Genomic DNA, 19719 nt, shown 5'->3' with positions numbered 1-19719 from the left:
TAAATAAATTAAGTAAATTTATATATATAAAAAAGAGTTCTATGGAAAGATGTGGGCCCACCTGTGTTTTGAAACATGTCAAGTACGTGAGGTTATGGGAGAAGAAAATTACACACATTAGAAACTATGACTTTGCATTGGTAACTTCCACCATACAGAATGGTCCTAAAAATAAAAAAGTAACATGGTTGTAAGCTTTCCTGAGTCTTCTTTAGCATCAGGCTTATTGTTCTCTTTGGAGAAACTTTTGGCCTTTAAATTGACAAGACCTGCTTTTATATATTGGTCTGTGAACCTGTCCCTCGGGGACCATCTTTTAAATCGAAAGGCCCATTCAGGACTGGAGGAAAAAAATCTATTTTTTAAAATTAAAAAAAAGTTGCCAGTTAGTTAGCCAGAGAGGTAAGTTATCTAACCTCTTGTTTGGAGCATGGACTATCCTTTTATTTTTCAGTTAAAATGTCATGTTGAGAGCATAGTCATTTATATCATTAACTTAAGAAGCTTAGGCTGAATTAAGGTAGTGAAGTTTAGTATACACGTGGCATCAGAAAGACAGAGTTCAGATTCCCACTGTGCTGATTCTAGGTGCCAACTCTTGGGCAAAGCTCTCAAGACTTACTTTCCTCTTCTGTAAAATGTTATCATTTCTTTACAAAGTTATTATGAGGATTAAATGAGATCATATATGTGAAAAGATCAAATACACACATAAACAAGGAGTTTCATTTTACTTTTAAAGATGGCTCAAAGTTATTAATCAGTTCCTAGGGAACTAGTGTCAAAAAGCTGGATTTTGAACTGGGGGAGAAGTGCAAACTTAGCTGTTGGCTGAGTTTGGTCTGATGTGTCCTGTCCTTTATCTCCCCCAGAGGTTGCCTATTATTGAAAAAGACAGACTCTAATCAGCAAGAAGCTGGTTTTTGCTGATCTCCCAGTACAGCTGGACACATGGCACAAAGGGAGAGTTCTTGCCTTTGCTATGAATTTTTATGTAATCAGCGAGCTAAGAGAAATAAAAAGGGTTCTCCTTGGAATACCTTGCACAAAAGGCTTTGTACATCCTCTATAACTTTCCCAAAGACTATTTTACATTTCTACTTGGGAGTCTTACTATCACCTCACATTACACATGTATAAACCCCCCTCCCCCCAAATTCTCCTTCCTAACTCTTTATTTCAATTAGCAACAAGAGTATTCTCCGGGCTTTCTCATTTATTCGCTCAGAGTCATCACTGTACTGCATATTTCAAATACATTATTACTCTTCACCTAATCTCAAACAACCATCTCAAGAAGGCATTATGCCTCTCAGATTGTGGTACAGGAATCGACGTTCCTAGAGATCAAATTACTTAAGGTCACAAAGCTAGTAGAATGTGAAAAACGAGCTTTGAATTCAAGCTCTGACCCCAGGTTCAATGCCCCTTTCCTCATTCTACCTTACTATTTTTGGTTAATAAGAGATAATAGTGAAACTAATTTGCCTATTGCTGAGATCACAATGGACATTTTCAAAGGTAACAATAACTGTATGTTTTGCACAACTTACACTATTGCAGTATTCCATTAATGCAGTATCAAGTGATTGTAAGAAATATCCCAAGAAAACTGTGGGTCACGAAGAAATAAGGGGAAAACAATGACTCTTACAATGCTGATGTCTTTCAGAATGCCTGTCCAATAATTTAAGCAGAAACAAACCTAGGAAAGAATGCTACTCCAATATTAATTTAAATATATATACATAAAAGCAAACAGTGTTCAGTTTTGCCAATTTTATTGAACCAATAAAATTCCTACTAATAACAATGAAATAAATTTCTGCAAGTATAAATGTGATACAGTTTAACAAAACCCATTGTTCTGTACCTATAAATAGATTTTCAAAATGTCATAAAAAGTGCAGTTATGAATTGTTAACATGTTAATACACAGTTCCTTTATTTCAAATGTGTTTGCCTTGACTCACCAACAGTTCCTTCTGCATCTGTTCAAATAATATTACCCATCCCTCCAAAAAAAAAAAAAGAGGCATTAAAGCACTAGAATATTACACAAAAACTGATCCATTTAGGTCAGCTTTAGTCAGAACTGTAGAATCAGCAACATAAGAAAAATAAAACCTAGTTATACATACAAAAAGCTTTCATGGGTTCTATAATCTTCTTAACTGCTGACTTATGTGGAGGGCATAATAGTTGAAAAGGCTTATATGGTTAACTAACTTAGACTATATCTACAGCAGGGTCTGATTTGCCAGAACAAGTTTAAAGTGGCTGTTTAGCAAGTTTGCTATTTTCAGAATTGAAACTATAAATGTAAGACCGCCATTTGACACTGAAAATTGTGTGAATCCTAAATTGCATCAATGATCTATTTGATAAAAGCTTATTCTAATTGAAAACCTTATATAGTAAGAGACTGATAGATATATAGCAGTCTTAAAGATCACGTCATCCGCCTCACGTTAGTCCAAAGTCACGTGCTTCGTAAAAAAAAACTTACAGTAACAAAGCACAGGACTACAAAGGCAAAACATCACAGCTTCTGATTACATGGAATAAAAAGTACCAAGGAACGCAAAAGATAACTCTGTATTAATACTGATGAATTAAAGAACTATAACAGACGTTTCACAGCATGCTACATATATCACTCACAACTTAAGGATAAAATGATGTCTAAAATTGAAAGATAAGAAGTTGGCAATCTGATTTCATGTGCAATTCAGCTACAGAGTCTTAATATATACATTCATGATGTAGCTGCTCTGCAAAATCAGGTTAAAAAAAAAAAGAGATTTCAAGTTCAAATCCTATTTCATAAGCTAAAGGATACATCCAGTTCTTCCATGACCAGGAAAGTTATTTTCAGGTTTGAAGGAGCTAATCCAAGTAGCAAGGCCATGTTCCAAGTTGACCTGACAGGGTTCTTTGTAACCTTGCTCCAACTGTGCATGTGGCTGTGAGTATTCTATTAGCATGGAGAAGATGCCAAACTGGCTTGTGGTTTGCTTTCTGTGTCTATCTTATCAGATTGAAAAGAGTAAATGTGAGGAGAAAGAGGAAGGGAAAAACTGCATTTTCTTTCCAGGGAAGATATATGGATGTAAAAGAAATTATCTGCAGTAGATATAGAGTTGGGATGACTTTCTTTCCTTGATGAACAAGGGTACCATTTAACGCTTACCCTTTATTTTAGCGAACCAGTGAAATTCAGAAAGGAGAGGACAGTCTCAACATTACGAAGGAAATTTCTTGGCTACCCAACTGATACATTTCCTTTATCCTACCTTTTGATCCTTCCTTATCAGATTTGGGAGTCAGTTGACAATTTGTAATGACCAACTCGAGAAAGAGACGTATAATCAGTTTCATTCAGTAAGTGTCATAATGCATATACTTAAGCTAATCAGCATTCATAAACAATATTTTAACATTAAAGACTAGAGAGTGTCTCTCCTTTTGATATTCTTTCTGTTAAAATTATACATTCATTTTTAAGAGGTTAAACTCAGGGGTGCAAGAAAATAGACTGTTTTAGCAAATTTACATACCAAAAATTACATTTATCATATTTAGACTTACTAACGTTTGATGCTGTCCTATGAGCTGTAAAATGGGGTGTTTGTTCTAATGGCTATTTTATAGTATGCATTTTATTATTTCAAAGATTTCCACAAGCATTGAAAAGAATCAGATATGCATCCCCCCACCCACCGCCCCCAAATTCCTTCTGTTTTCAACTCTGGACTTCATGGTGGTGCAGTCATAGTTAATTTAAAGCTAGAATGAACACTTCATGACATATGATTTAATAAAAACCATCCTTTCAGTCTCCATCATTCAAGTCTCATTTCTTAACTGGGCATCTATTCATTTCTGGGCCCTTAAAGGAATTGACTAGACTCTGTTATCAGGTTGGGTTGTTCATGAACGGGCATGGAAGGCCATCCAAATACCACTGTAGATCATAATAATCTGTACTTTCAAACAAGGGGGGTTTGTCTTCAGGTCAGACAAGCGTCTGTAGATAAACACGCCCCACGTTAGAAGCCTGACAGTGTTCATCTATGGACCACACTGAGCAGGCACTGGCTATAGAGGAAGAACTGCTGCTTCTTCCTCTTCTGTGCGTTTCCTGTTCCTCAATGATACTGTCTGGATATACCGAAAATGCAGCCATGGTTATACGGACTACGAAGGCAGTGCATTCCCTTTTCATCCCGTAGCTCATTTTCCCCCATGAGAATAGGGTAGGAATAGGGGTTAGAAGCTTAGTCTAACCTAGGGAAGCTTGATCAAACCATTATGTAGCCAATTTTATGGCATTTTATCTATATTATAAATCAAATGGTCTTCTGTGATCCAATGGGACCACCTAAACATCCTTTATCATATGTCCTTCTATTGGAAATGTGTTTTAAGGCCCAAATGACACCAATAAAACAAATGTCTGAAACACCACCCATTCGTATGCCAGAAACTTCCTGTTCCATTGGTAGGTTACAGATCAATCTGGATTGCTGGAGAATTTTCACTTTACATTCAAATAACTTGCACTAACCAAATATAGATCCAGGTTAAGATGGCAATTCAATCACTTTAAAATCCTGCTAAATGCTAAATTCTGCATGGTAGAAATAGTTCAATTTCTGTATCATGTATAAATATAAAGATTCCTACTTTGATAGAAGGCAAAAATCTTCTATGATTTATTTAAAATATGGAAGTAGTATTACTGAACAACGGAGAGTGAATCCATGAAAAGGCTGGATACTCTGAGTTTATAGGCTCTTTGGGGATGAGGTAGAGGAGAGCAAGATATTTTGGCAGCTGGGAAAGGGTAGAACAGTATGGGATGGACGAGATTACACGTGGTGCTGCATTAGATCTGGTAGGGTGTCTAGGGCAAAGGTTAGCCAAGATATAGCTAGATGGTAGAGGGATTTCGAGGGAGTTGGGACAAGTCCTATTCCTCATGGATGGAGAAAAAGTAACTGGGGAAAGTAAATGCTGGTGACGATCAGCAGGTGGCTGGTGGTGTTTCATTTGGATTGTGAAAAGGCGCTCAGACCAAGACGGGCTAAGGGGAGGGAAAGAGAGCGAGCGTGGTAGAGGTCGAGGCACTTGGAGAAAGAGAAAGCAGGCAGGAAAGGACGGGCTGAATGTAGGCAGAAGCTTCCACAATAGGAAGTGCTCCTTTAGATTAGGTGTGTGATGCTGAGGGCAGTCACGCTCTTAGAATTATGGTCCATGTGTTCTTTGAAAGACCCTTCCTCACAGGGTTCTGCCTTGACAGGTACCTCTACCTCTATGATCCATTTCACCCCAGACATTTTTGTTCTAGGTCTCACCTGAGCGGATACTACTAACGAAGCCAAATTAGCATGGAAGTAATCTACACATACAGGGGGCACTGAAGTTCTGTTGACTGAGATGAATACATTCATGTTACAGTACTGTTTTAAGGAAAGATTATTTGATTCTCAGTCTCCAGAGGGATATAATCGGGAAACATAGTTTATAATTATGGCCACCTAGAATAGGTTCTGACTATGAAATTCGGTAACTTAAAACTCGATCTGAATAGAGGAGCCATATACCTTTCAGTTTGCTGTTGAATTATACTGTTAGCAAATTTCCTGAACTATTTATATAACATTATTGTTGCATAATTTTCACTTCATGCAAGACCGTCTATTTGCATAAAAGAAGAAAAAGTCCCCTTAGATAAAGAGAAGAGTTTAAGGTCTTGCTTTCCAGAGGAATGATTTAGAATTGTCTTTAAAACACAACATAAAACAAAACAAAAACCTCATTTTACTAGCACAGTGCAAATCATTTTTATAATATGCACTGAAATTTTTTTTTCCCTGACGAATTGTCCTTAGAGTTTAAAAGAATCTTACCATCATATATGCATGCGCTCTGCATGAAAGTGGTGAACTATTTTTAAGTACAGATCTTTAATTGTTCGTTGATAATTTCATTTTGCTTCATTTGTGGCATAAAGATCTAAGATTTTGGATTTAAAAACTCTATGAGGTGGGAAAAAAAGTTGCTCAGGAATAATGTTAACTAGTTGTTAGAAGCATTTAAAAATTTTAAGGGACTTAATTAATTAATTAATTTTGTATTGGGGTATATTTGTTTTACAATGTTGTGTTAGTTTCTACTGTACAGCGAAATGAAGTAGAGTTCCCTGTGCTATACAGCAGGTTCTCATTAGTTATCTATTTTACACATATTAGTTAGTGTATATAGGTCAATCCCAATTTAAGGGACTTTAGAATACAATTTAAATAGGGGCTCTGGTTCAAATACGATTTTGACATAAAGCTGACATCGAGTTTTCTGTTCTAAGACAGTCCTGTGTTGCTCTGTCACTATTATTTGGGTTTAAAGTCATAATTACAGGCCAAGGCCATGCCCCAGATTCCACACTAGCCATTCTTTATTTTAAAAAGTCCCCAAATGGGACAAAGATTCTTCCTGAGACTGAGATAGTATCCTTAGCTCAAAAAGGTGAAGAAATAATAAGTTGTCCCGTCTCAAAAGCCTGTTTTCCTCTAATTATCACAAGTCCATCTGAGGAAGCCTCATCAGAAGGCTCCAAGGAGGCACCTGCCTGGCCACTCCCGCAGTCAAGGGATTGGGTTCAAGATTTACTTTCAGAGAGGAGAGTAGTTGGATTTTCCTAAGGTGATCTGAGAAATTGAGAGTTATAACTGGAAGTGGGAAAACTTGAAATTCAAAAGTAAACGGCTATCCACCAAGCATATACATCAGTGGATTATTAGACTATTTTGAAAATAATAAGCAACGGAGTTAGAGACTTCCCATTCACGTGTGCTTTTCTCACGCACACCTGCACATCTCAGTTTGGCACAATGAGAGCCCAAGGGGTGGGTTAGCAGATCGTATAGTCACATCAATACACCAATTGAACCAGATATCTCCTTTAAAAATATCACATTTTAATATAAAAAGCTATACTATAAATTACTACATAGTAAATTCAATACTCTGAAAAAATACCACCCTGGAAAACCGCATCAGAATTTCAAGTTTGCATTAGCTGAAGTTCACAGCAAACTCGCTGTACAATGGATTTCACAACCTGGAAGGCTGTGCGTGCCGCATCTTGGCAGGTGCTTTGGCACCTTCAAAGTCAACTTTTCTAAGCTGATTCAGTGAGGTTCATAAATATATTGTTTTGTTTTTGTTTCTAGTTCCAAGTCAACTGATTTTCCTGATTAGTGATGAGACAGATCGATGCTGAGCTAGTAAGAAACCTTGCTAGGAAAGAGATCTAGTAAAGGCACTAATATTTCCATAACCCAACTCCAACTACCTACATTTCCGGGGGGTTGGGGGGAACACAAAAAACAAAAATTAAGTGGCCTTTTTAGTTACTTAAACCTTGTTTCCCCTTTTGGTCTAAAGCTCATATGGTGTTCTGTGAGAATTTCTCCTCCTTTTCAATATATAAAAATCATTTTTTATCCTGTAATACAGGTCACCTGCACAAAAACATAGGGATATTAACTGAAAGAATGCTAGTAAAAAAAAAAAAAAGAAAAAAAAAGTCAAGAGTAAAGGATATCCTCAACTTGAAAGTTCTAAAATTAGGGAAGTCAAATGGACATGCATGTTGTCATTCGTATTTTGCCATTCCCCTAAAGACTTTCTTCGTGGTTAACACATATCTATATAATGTGATATGGCATAAAATCAACATATTGTATATGCAATAAACAAAACAGACTAGATCTGACATGAGTTCTTTGAATAATCTCTTTAAATAAACCACCCTGTCTTAAAAAAAATTAGCAATTTTTTTCCTCAAGTGGAAGATTTCAAACAAAATCCTGGAATCTAAAAATGCAGAACTATCTCATATTCATAGGTTTACAGTCATCTTTCTATTTTCTTATCTAGAACAAAGCAAAGCCTAAAAGAAAGCAACCTAATGGATTGTACCAGAAAAGGATGATAAATGGAAGGGGAAATGATTGAACAGAACACTAGTCCACAATTCTTTCATGAGAGAAAAGAAGTAAATCCTAGATAACAAGTAAGTCTAAGATGAAATCTTTGTGGGAACTCTAACGGAAAATTTTAACTATCTTATTCACTATGAAAAAATGGATCTGTTTTAAAACAATTAGCATGTTTGTGTAAAATTCAAGTCACCCTTAGTTAACCAAAAAGTGTTTAAGCAGTGCAGTCGTGTCCTACTGGATAGCTGTAAGCATCTCTTTAGGCACTTCACTGGTTCATTAACATAATATAAATTAAAGCTATAAACACATAACGTTGTGCTCTGTGAAGATAATCTAATCAAGTAACATAAACCAATGCAAAAATGTGACTTTTGGGATGCTTTTTCTTCCCTTAAGACTTGAGATCTTTTTTTAACCAGTTGTCCAAAGAGATTTTTCTGGGGAAGGGGATGCTTTGGCATTATGAAAGGAACATTGTTCAACCCCAGGAAGGCAAAAGCCTTGGGCGATAAAGAAATCTGAACCAAATTTCTTTATGGCTCTCTGTTAAAAGGACACTTCTGCAGTGACATAATAGGGGGAAAGTCTGTTGAGTATTTTTTTTAACATATTGCACTCTTCTGTTGTTGTCGTTCAATCACATTAATGCATAGAAACACAATTTTTACCCTTGAATAATAAACTGTTTAACCTATCATAAGAAAAACCATGGAAAATAAGTTCTAAAAGCCTAGCAGGGAAAAATATAGGTATATTAACCTTCCTCCGCTTACTGCAATATAGAAAACACTATGAGAAAAGAAAAATGTGCAAAGAAAATTTTTGGTCAGTCTTATGTGGGTACATGTTTATATGTGCCAACTAAATGAACTGCAAGTAGCCCTGCAAGCACTGATTATTTCTGATGACTGAGGATTACTGTCAGTGATAGAAAGGATTGTGCATAATTCCACTTTTAATATATACATCTGATATGGAAAACGGAAACTTCTGTTTCAGAAGAGAAAGAAACTAGCTGAATTTGGCATTTCAGTAGCATGCTATAGAATTCATCATGATCAATTTCACATTAAATTATGGACAATGGCTGTATCACATTTCATGTTATCGCCAATAGCAGTTAAAAAAAACAAACAAATAAACAAACAAAAAAAAAAATAAACAGTGCCTGACAAATAATCTCCTGGGGACACAGATGAGTGTCCTGTGAGCAGCTTAGTTCAACAGCGCATGCTTCTCCTCCACCAGATTTAGGACACAACATTAAAATTCTAGAATGGCCAGAGGAGGTCATTCATTGCTGAATTCCAATATCTGAAAAACAATTGCTCGAGCAGATTGTAAGCGCTTTTCCATATTATTAAAAAAAAAAAAAAAGGAAAGAACAAAAATACACATACACACAAACCCCAAAGCACTGAAGTTAAGCATTAACAAACCAGGTTCATGATTTATGATCAGTATCCAAAAACCCAACTATAAACAATGCCAAGTAGTGCTCCTCAGTATTATTTTTGCAATTGTTAGTCATGTTAAGCATCAAGAAAAAGAAAATAACATCATTGCACATTACAGCCGCCCCCCAAAAAACGGCTAAAACTTTGACACTAGAGAATTGAATAATGTTTGATGCTACATCACAAACAGCTTCTGATGTATATCCTATGTGAAAAGGTCTTTACACATATATGACATTTTCCCTGGATGATGCTTCAGGTCAAATGCCGAGTTATGGCACGAAGAGCATAGAGAAGCTCAGCTTGCATCCGTGCTTCCATTAGAAGTAAATTTACGTGAACCTAGAAATGAAAGTGTTACCAATTTAGTGACCATTATAAACAACTGAAAAAACTTTAATTTTTTTTTTCATATATCAGACATTCACAAATGTTTTTCATGGGTATTACAGACACATATACAAACACACATGCCTGGGCATATTTATGCATGTACATGATGTAATACTCATACGAAAACTGCATTTATAAAAAAAAGTGAGCAGTAAAAATGACCCCTAAAGTCTTAAAAACGTCCAATAATTTTGTTAGGATAGATGTTATGTAAAGCCAGTCAATCTTTTGGGTTATAAAATAAAACTAATTTTTACAAATCACAATTTTCCTACAAATTACACGTTCTTCCAGTTGTAAAATTTTATATGGCTAAAACTCAGCCCCACGTTTCTTATAGCCTATGCTTATTCCTTGGAGAGCTTTTAAAAACATTTCTTACTATTTACAGGCATACCTCGTTTTATCACGCTTTGCTTTATGGCACTTTACAGATACTGTGTTTTTTACAAACTGAAGGTTTGTGGCAACGCTGCGTCAAGCAAGTCTATGGGCGTCATTTTTCCAACAGCGTTTACTCGCTTTGTGTCTCTGTGTCATATTTGGGAATCCTCACAACATTTCAAACCCTCCACCAGCAAAAAGATTATGACTCACTGAAGGTTCAAATGATGGTTAGCACTTTTTAGTGATAAAGTATTTTTTTAAATTAAGGTAGGTATACTGTTTTTTAAGACATAATGCTATTATACACTTAATAGACTACAATATAGTGTAAACATAACTTTTATATGCACTGGGAAATCAAAAATTCATGTGACTCCCTTTATTGTGATATTCACTTTAGTGCAGTGGTCTGGAACCAAACCCATAATATCTTTGAGGTATGCCTGTACTTGGGAGATACTGAAGTGAAAATGTGAAGCCTAAAGCAGTTTGGAATTAGTGTCTGGTACTCAGATATGCATAGCTTGCCTAGAGTCTTTCAGATACAGCTGTGAACAAGCACCTAACTTTTCTGGGGGGGTTACAGCTCATCCGATAGGTTAAATTATATACCCACATATTTTCAAAATTTTTACAAAGAAATATGTTGTGACATATTTAGATTATTTTGATATCTTTCTATAGGTTAGATGTATTGTTGGATCTATTCTCTTGATGAGTAAGGAGAATTTCTAGATACCACCTAGTAAAGGGAGAAAATCTAATGCAAACATATAAGCAGAGCATAGCGATCCATCTCGGAGAGATGCTGGAGGCAAATAGGTATTTATTTATCTGATGTGTGATCAGCTCTAAGACTTCAAGAAAGTCTGCTAGGGATTGAGGTCATAACGTTCTTTATCAAAGTCATATGGTTATTGAGTGAATATTAGGACCCTAAAAAGGTTTTCTTACTCTCAAGCTTAGAAACTGTGATATAAATGGAAGATTCGTGGACTTTAAGGTCAAAGACCTAGGATTTATAGCCATACTTATACTGTACTAGTATATTGGTAAAGATCCTTAACATTTATTAGGTCTTAAATAAGGATTCCTATATATTTCAATCCAAAGAAATATCCTCATATAATAACATATTTGGCTCAAAAGATCCAAATCCATTATATTGTCAAAATACCAAATTACCAAATTGGAATGAGAAACCCTTGTTCTAAGAGGGTAACTGTAATGGCTAGAGTGAAAGAATCTTTAAATGGATATGCCTTCTGGGCATACAATAATATACAATTATAGCTCACACAACATCTCTGAAGGTTTGATTTTTACTAGTAGGATGGTGGACAGTTTCCCAAATATACTTTTAAAATATCAATATTCAGATCCAATCTTTCAAAGGTCAATGCTAAACTTTTACTTTATACAGCACACTGGACAAAACACATAACCAAAATTTAGTTAATACTCAATAAAACCTAATTTAAAATCACTGAAAGAAAAACAGATGGCCAGATGATGCCACTTCCATTTCTTTGATGGAGCTAATTTATTAATATTTTCATGTATAATTTTTTCATAATCATTACTTCTTATATTGAATATTGGTCTACGGTAAAAGGTTTAGTCACGAAACACACCTTTTCTGAGTGTTTGAACTGACGCCAGTAACTATCATACATGCGCTTGGTAGTCCTCTCAGGATAGCAGGTCACTGTCTTAATGTAAACCTTCAGGCTTCGTTCAAGTAATTGATTAACTTCTCCATAATCATAGTCATCATACCTATAAGCAATATGACAACAAGATTTAGAATGACAGAATCAAAATTTCTGATTTCTAAAATTATACCAAGACACAATAATTACCTAGTAATTAAATACCAAAAGCTCATTCATTAATTCACCTAACAAATAGTTACTGAGTGTCTATTATGTGCCACCATGTTACTCCCCTAGGCACTGGTGATACACAAATGAACAAAATAGACAAAAATCACTGGACCCGTGGAATTTAAATTCTACTGGAGAAAAAAGAAAGAAATGAAAAAGAAAACCATATAATGTATCAGATAGTGATAACTGCTATGGAGAGTAAATGCAACTGGAGGCTGGGAGGGGAATTGTGATTTTAGATAGAGTGGGCAGGAAGGCTTCTCTGAGATGCTGACATTTGAGCCCTAACGCAGGAGTCTAGGGCTTCCCATTTCAAGGAAGAGAGGATAATCAATTGCATCCAATGCTACTGACTAGTCAAAGAAGATGCTACTGAGAACTGACCACGGCAAGGAGCTATGCAGAGGTCATGGACAACCTCAGTAAGAGCAGCTTTGTTGACGTAACAGGAGTAAAAGCCTGATACTGCAGTCGGTTCACAAGAGAATGGGAGATGAGAAAATGGTGAGAGTAGACATACAAAGCTTTTTCAAAGAAGATTTGCTGTGCATGGGAGCAGAAACATGAGGCAACAGCCAGAGGGAAAAGAAGGATGAAGAAAAGATTTTTTTTTTTTGAGATGATGAGAGAAAAAATAGCATGTTTATATACTGATGGGAAAGATCTGATTAAGAGAGTAAAGTTGATTATGCAGGAGGGAGAAGGGAGAATTGCTAGAACAGGGATCTTTTGAAGATGAGAGGAGATGGGATTCTATGCCCAAGAGCATAGGAGTGTAGACAGTTCATCCATAATATGAGAGAAGAAAGAGCAAACAGGCACAGAGGCAGATACAAGGGTAAATGTAGGAGTGGGAGCTTGTGGGATTTCTCTTCTATAGTTTCTGTTACTTTCTAACCCAAACATAATGCTTAGTTTAAAAAAAAAAAAGCCTCCCGGATTTTATATAAACTTTATTGAGTAGCATCTAACAGAGAAATATAATCACCATAATATTTGTTATTTATTGTCTTGAATATAATAAATATTTATTGCAACTGAATTAAAATCTATTAGTGTTTCTTTTTCTTAATTAGGTTGGTATAATATCTGATTTAAAGTGTGATGATTCTTTCTAGAATGGTAAATGGGCAAATAGCAGATTTATTATTTACCATTGTAATAGTGTCCTTTAGGTGGACTATTTCATTATTAGTTGATTTTTCAGGAAATTTGGGATTTTTTAAAAAGTTATAGAAACCACGTTGCTTAACAAATTGAATTTTAATTCCATTCCATAAAGGTTTTCTGATACTATATCAGAAAGGATATAGTATAGAGTCAACTGAATGTATTCATTCAGTTGACTGAAGGGGATTTTCCCTTTCTGCAAATCCCTCTCCATAAAAGTCTTCAAAACCCAGCTCAAAAAGGATGTTCTCCAAAAGAGCTTTCCTGATTAGTCTCATTCACTCATTGACTCCCTGTCCTCTCAATTCTAATTTTCTAAATTTAGAGACCACTAATTTATACTGACTTAAGTTTCATTTCAGTGTTCTTATGTGAGCTTATGTGAGCTTTATGAGGGAGGACTCTACCCTAGTTTTATTTATGCCTTAATTACCATTCCTCCAAAAACTAACCAACCAACCAGCCAGCACTTCTTATTGCTATCTAAAGGGACATAATATATACATTTTTAAATGCCCAGTTCGTCCAGTAAGGATTCTCATACTGAGTGATTCTCTCCTATCCCCAATGATTACTGATATTCTTTTCCCTCCTTAGTAGATTCTAACTACTATAGTTATATATGCATGTTAAGATTCGTAGCAGTTAAACAAAGAAAAATGCTTTTCTATAAGACAGAATTAATTTTTAAAAATCTGAAGTCCACATGTAATATTTTCTCCCCAGAAGCATATACTCCTCAATGGGATAGAAGTAAGACACATGCCAGAATTTTCACTTAGAAACAAATAAAACTGTCTCCATGATGACCATACCTGATTCCGAACATACAGTGAACGTAGTTAAATAAAGCTCTGCGCAGCATGGTTGTGTCAACATCCTCATGGGTGGCCATAGTGTTATAGGTGAGATTGTAGACCATGCGGAACTTCTCATCAAGAAGATGTCCAATGTCAGAATAAAGTCTGTTCACCAGGGAGAACCCATGATTTTCCCAGGTATAGTCCTAAAAAAATAAAATGTATCTCCAATTACAAAATGGTCACTCTCCATTTAAAGTCTATGTTTTTAAGTATAACTACTGAAGCAAGTAAGTGGAGATATTTCAAAGTCCGTAATTCTTTCACTAATTCCAAGTTTGTAGCTTTACCAAGAACGCTTCCCATCAGTTTGTAGATGGGAGTGCTGTGCTGTTTCCTCGGTGGGTCCAGGGTTTGGCACACTGGTGATGAACTCTGGTTACCTCCTGTGGTCAAGTACTGTGCAAACTATGCCCTCATTTGGAAGGACCCCAGAAGACCTTGAAATATTCCTATGTGACTAAACCTACTCAGTGACACAGATGGTTAGCAGATCATATGAAGCAAGCACGGAGAAGTCTGTCTTTATTCACACTCATACTCTTTTTATGAACCACATCACTACTATGGCTCTTTTCTAGGGCTGGGGAGGGGGTGGCCCTTAAGCCTGTAGCTACTGATGTATATGATCTTATTACAAAATGCCTTTTTATTATAAATGTGAACATATCACTCGATTTCCTCCCTGCCCTCTCCAAAAAAGGACATTATACAACTATCATGTAATAATGCAAGTAACTGAATAAAGTAGTTTCCTTTTGCCTTCTAAGGGGGTTAATGTTGAAATAATAATCCATCAACTGGGACATCCAATTAGACAAGGCCGAAAACTAGGTTAAATAAAGTTATTTACAGATTCTATCGAAATGCTCTATTAATTTATTTAGAAGTCAATTTATTTACATTTCAACATTTCACAATTAAAATGACAGTATCTCTTCTCCAGTTTCTCTGAATTAAAGGCATCTCATACCTGAGCTCGGAATGTTGGCAAATGCTCCTCTCCTCGTCTGGCAAAGTCTTCATACCCAAAACCGGGGTCTTCGATATATCGGGAGACATCAGATGTTATAATCATGTCATCCTCAAAATCTAAGGACAATAATGAACAATCTAGTGTTAAGGAAACCATACCGAGTTAGAACAAATGAATCAGCTTCATTTTCCTCCACTTTTTCGCTTAGCTTTTCCATGGCTTTCCAAAGTGACAATATTGACTACATGGCTTAAATTCACATAAAACATCTTTAGCTGAAGTTTTGAATACAATTTCATTACCAAATATTGGCAATCGTAACATTCAGCTGTAGTCACCCAGGCAAAAAATTGACTAAATATCTAAATAGTAGTAGTCAAGGATCAATACAAGTGTTTTACTTATTTAGAAAAGGAAGATAGCACAGGCCTTTGAATATAAAGCTTAAAAAATTTTTTGATCTCTCCAGGGGATGAAGTAGGATGTGGGGAAAGAGAAGGGATGAAGGTGAAAGACCACTTAAAATTGAGTTTAATGTTAAGATGAATTTTATTAAAATTAGATGGTGTTTCATCTGGATGTATTCACAGTGAAAATTAGTTCAATAGGGTTCATTTTTAGCTTACAAAGAGGCATCCAGGGAGAACTGGTAAGGGCTCACAACAGGGAGGAAAGTAGACTTTTGGGTACCACTATTATTCCCTTAGTGGATTTGGGTGCTAGTTAAACAGGAAGGATCAGTTTGTGTGTAAAGTTCATTAAGTTTTACACCTAAGATACATGCGCTTTTCTGCGTATATGAAAACAACAAGGTATACAACATATGAAGTAAACAATGTGCTTCTGAGACTGTGATTAGAATATTATCAAAATGGCATTCAGAAAGACAGAAGACTATAATAATATTTTAAGACAGTTGACTTCTGTATAGTTGATAATATTAAAAATTTACCACTGAAAAATTGTAAATGCCCAATGCGTGTTAATTTGGTTTAAAGATAATTCTTTTTTAACTTACTTTTTTTTCCCTAGGTTACTCTGTCTTTATAATTACTCTTTTTCTGATTTCAAACACTAAAAGGGAATGAACGACCTTTATTTACTACCTTCTACTCTAGAAAATGAATACATATTTTTCAAAATAAAACACTAGTTTCTTCCACATAAAGAACAGTATTTTCCTAATAAGTGTTTTAATTAATATTAAATAAATTTAACATTTAATAAATAAATAAATATGAAATAATAGTAATGAAACAATTTTGTGGCATAATAAAAAGTTATAATCCTCAAGTGGACAGTCTTGAGAAGCTTAAAATACAAGTGCAATTACAGTAATTCATCTGAAAGACCTAATAGACTAGTAGTACCTGAATTATCTTTAATCTTTGCTATTCATGAAAATCCTAGCAATTATTCTTTTCTCACGAGTTTTGACCCTTCCTTAGTTCCCTTAGCATGGACTAATTAGGGTGCTTAATATAGGCAGGAAAGCTCAAGTGCCCAGGCTACCCAACCTAGGAAACAGCTTATTAAAATCTTACGTAACTTATTACACATAAAGAGAAGAAACTAGCATTTGTTGAGTACTTACAATATACCAGATACTATGCTATGTACTTAATATCTATTTTTTCATTGTTTCATTAATATGAAAAGAAATATATACTTAAGAAATAAATATATACTTAAGAAATATATACTTAAGAAATATACTTAAGAAATAATATGAAAATAAATATATACTTAAGAAATATATACTTAAGAAATAAAACTAACTGTAAGTTACTAATACCATTATCAGTACTGAGTCAGAAACGAATACAGTGTGGGTTAGTTTAAGATGATGTGGGAAACTTGTAAACATTAAACTACTTAAACTGATCTGAAGCTTTTAGGTGACTTGCAGTTCTCCGAAGAGAAAGCTCAGGCTTCTTCCCACCCAACCCCACAACCACTGCCCTGTCTCCTTGTGCTCCAGCCTCTGTTCAGATAAATAGGAACACTTAAAAAATGGTGTTTTCAATGCATTATCTCTTAACATGTATGGACGAAGTTATGCTTTCCTTAATTCAGTCCATCACATAATAAATATAAATGAAGCCAAAAATGTAAAATGTAGTAGCAATCACTGAGGTTGCTATGAAAACTAGGAGTCTTGTGGGTTAAACCAAGACCAGTGAGTGATAAATAAGTTCTATAAAATAGTTCCTCTCTTGAAGTGATCTGCCCCCCCCTACTGTACAACCAGGTGGTCTCATTTGGCAGACATCGATCCTGGGGTTGACTATTACACAGCTGGCTCCTTTGACTTTGCTCTTAGCTTTTGTTTTGCTCATATATATTTCTAAGTTGTCATAGGAACTTTAAACATTTTAAAATAAACAATAAAGAGTAAAACCAAACATGATAGAATTTATCCTACAAATAATATCCATCTATTCATTTTCAAATTAGGAGTCAGTCAAGATCTGTTTTCTAGACAATTTTGTCCATAGAAGGAAATGTACAAAGTTCTCTCAAACTACAAATATTTTTTTCCTAAATTTACCTTAAGAACTTAAATTAAAAAAAAAAAATGTGTCTGATCGACAAATCTAAAACTCTAATCTTAATTCTATCTAAACAAATATTTCAAACTCTGGACTCAAAATATTATTTTACATATTATCTGCATTCTTCTGCTCCTAAGATGTGGCTACTAATATACTACAGAAAATACTATGTTACAGTAATGGAACACCATTCGAACTTGGAAAAAAAAAATAACAATAAAAGCTAGTTAACTCTGTTATCAAGCTACCGAATTCTCCCCTTGTAGAACACTTTAAACATTTATTTTCTCCAAGAGGTTTGAAAAACTATTCTTAGAATCTCTGCATGGAATCTGAAATGCTTTTATCACACTGATCAAACCAAGAAACTTGTTATAGGGAAAAATTAATTTCTATTTCCATTTTAAAACGTAGTAAGTCTATAAAAATAACTCAATTAGCCACATACTGAGTCATTTTTCTATTATCTTTGTGTGACCAGCAAATTTAGTACTGGGAATGGTGAAGAGTTAATAATGAAACAATTTTTCCTTGAATAATTTATAAATGATGCAGCCTTTTCTGTTAAAATCAGAACATAATTTTCGGCTAGGGTCTAAGACTTGCTGGTCAAAATTCACTATAGAAGCTAGAAGTCCTTGCTCAAGGGTCCAAGAAAGTAAAGACTGGGATTCTAAAATATATTTTCAGTACTAAAAAAAAAAACCTAAAAGAAATAAAACATTTATATGTCCTTTAAGCTCTAATGGTCTTAGAGAAGCTTTAAAAAATTAATGTCTATGCCATGTTTCACCGCTATTCAGCTCCAAGTATTTTCTAACCATTGTAACTTTTTCTTTCACTCTGTGCTATTTAGAAGTATACTGCTTAATTTCTAAACACTTGAGAAGTTTCCAGTTATTTTTGTTACTGATTTCTAGCTTACTTCCATTATAGTCAAAAGTTATGATCCATGAAATTTTAATCTCAAAATTTGTTGATATTTGTTTTATTAACCGTATATGGTTGACATTGGGAAATTTTCTATGTGCACTTGAAAAAATGGTATATGTTACAGTTTGGGATATAGTGTTTTATACATGTCAAGTAGCTAAAGTGTGCTAAATAAGTTAAATACTCTCTGGATTTTTGCCTACTTACTCTTTCAGTTATAAAGAGATGTATATTAAAATTTTTCATACATACACACAAAAATTAATGTCTAAAAGCGAATAGATATTACTAACCTTAATACAATTACATTTTAAAATATTGGTTTACCTAGAAGGCTCATTACTTTCCTTTGTCCCATTTGTTTTCCCTGGATGATTTTTATAAATAACCCTTTTGATTTTAACTCCCACATATATGCTGATAACTTCCAAAACTTTATCTTGAGCTTAAAACCCTCTCCTGCTCAACGCTTGCTGCTCCAAGTGCGGTTTGCTGACCAGCAGCACAGGCATCACTTAGAGACGTGATAGAAATGAGGCTTCTCAGGTCCTGGCCCAGATGGACCAAATACAAATCTGCATTTCAACAAGATTCCTCAGTGACTCAATTGCACATTAAAGTTTGAGAAGCACTGTACTAGATGTATCCAGACTGGAAGCTTTAGAGACATTGCAACTCAACATGTCCAAAATAGGGCAGGTTACGTGCTCTGTAAGGTTAGAAAGGTCATCATGATAAGGCTTCTGCCTACCTAATCAGCTTCCTCCTCACATTACCTATCTCGTGAGTTACGTCCTAATGCAGAACCACTTGCTTCTGCACCTACCATCCTGTTTCCTTACCACCGTGCCGTGGCTCAGGCACGTATGCTGTTCACCACCAACTCCCCATCCCCCAGCCACCGTCAGACTCCCTTGCACTCCAGTCTCTAAGATTTAGCTTCGAGCCAAGCAGCTGGAGGAAGTCCTCCTCTAGGACCCCTTCTGTCCACACTCCTCCCCCACCACGACTGGGTCCATATACCCTTCACATTCTGCCATGTATTGTAATTATTTCTTTCTCTCCCACTAGCAAGGAGAGCCCCCCA

At 35.3% G+C, this 19719-nt stretch overlaps 1 protein-coding gene across 1 annotated transcript in view; it reads right to left on the bottom strand.

Moving 5' to 3' along the window:
- Positions 1-1764: 1764 nt before the first annotated feature.
- The window catches only part of SESN3 (sestrin 3), a 74008-nt gene continuing 56053 nt past the window's right edge, over positions 1765-19719 (bottom strand). The window contains exons 7-10 of the mRNA XM_059930561.1: positions 15142-15260; positions 14124-14314; positions 11884-12028; positions 1765-9811 (exon numbers count right to left, since the gene is read on the bottom strand). Of these exons, the coding sequence (XP_059786544.1) occupies positions 9725-9811; positions 11884-12028; positions 14124-14314; positions 15142-15260 (542 nt within the window). The 3' untranslated portion in view covers positions 1765-9724. The remainder of the gene's footprint in view (positions 9812-11883; positions 12029-14123; positions 14315-15141; positions 15261-19719) is intronic.

Source organism: Balaenoptera ricei, chromosome 8 (genome assembly GCF_028023285.1).
Source record: "Balaenoptera ricei isolate mBalRic1 chromosome 8, mBalRic1.hap2, whole genome shotgun sequence".
Taxonomy (NCBI): domain Eukaryota; kingdom Metazoa; phylum Chordata; class Mammalia; order Artiodactyla; family Balaenopteridae; genus Balaenoptera; species Balaenoptera ricei.
Note: the sequence above shows the minus strand (reverse complement) of the source record. Positions and strands in the feature narration are given on the sequence as shown.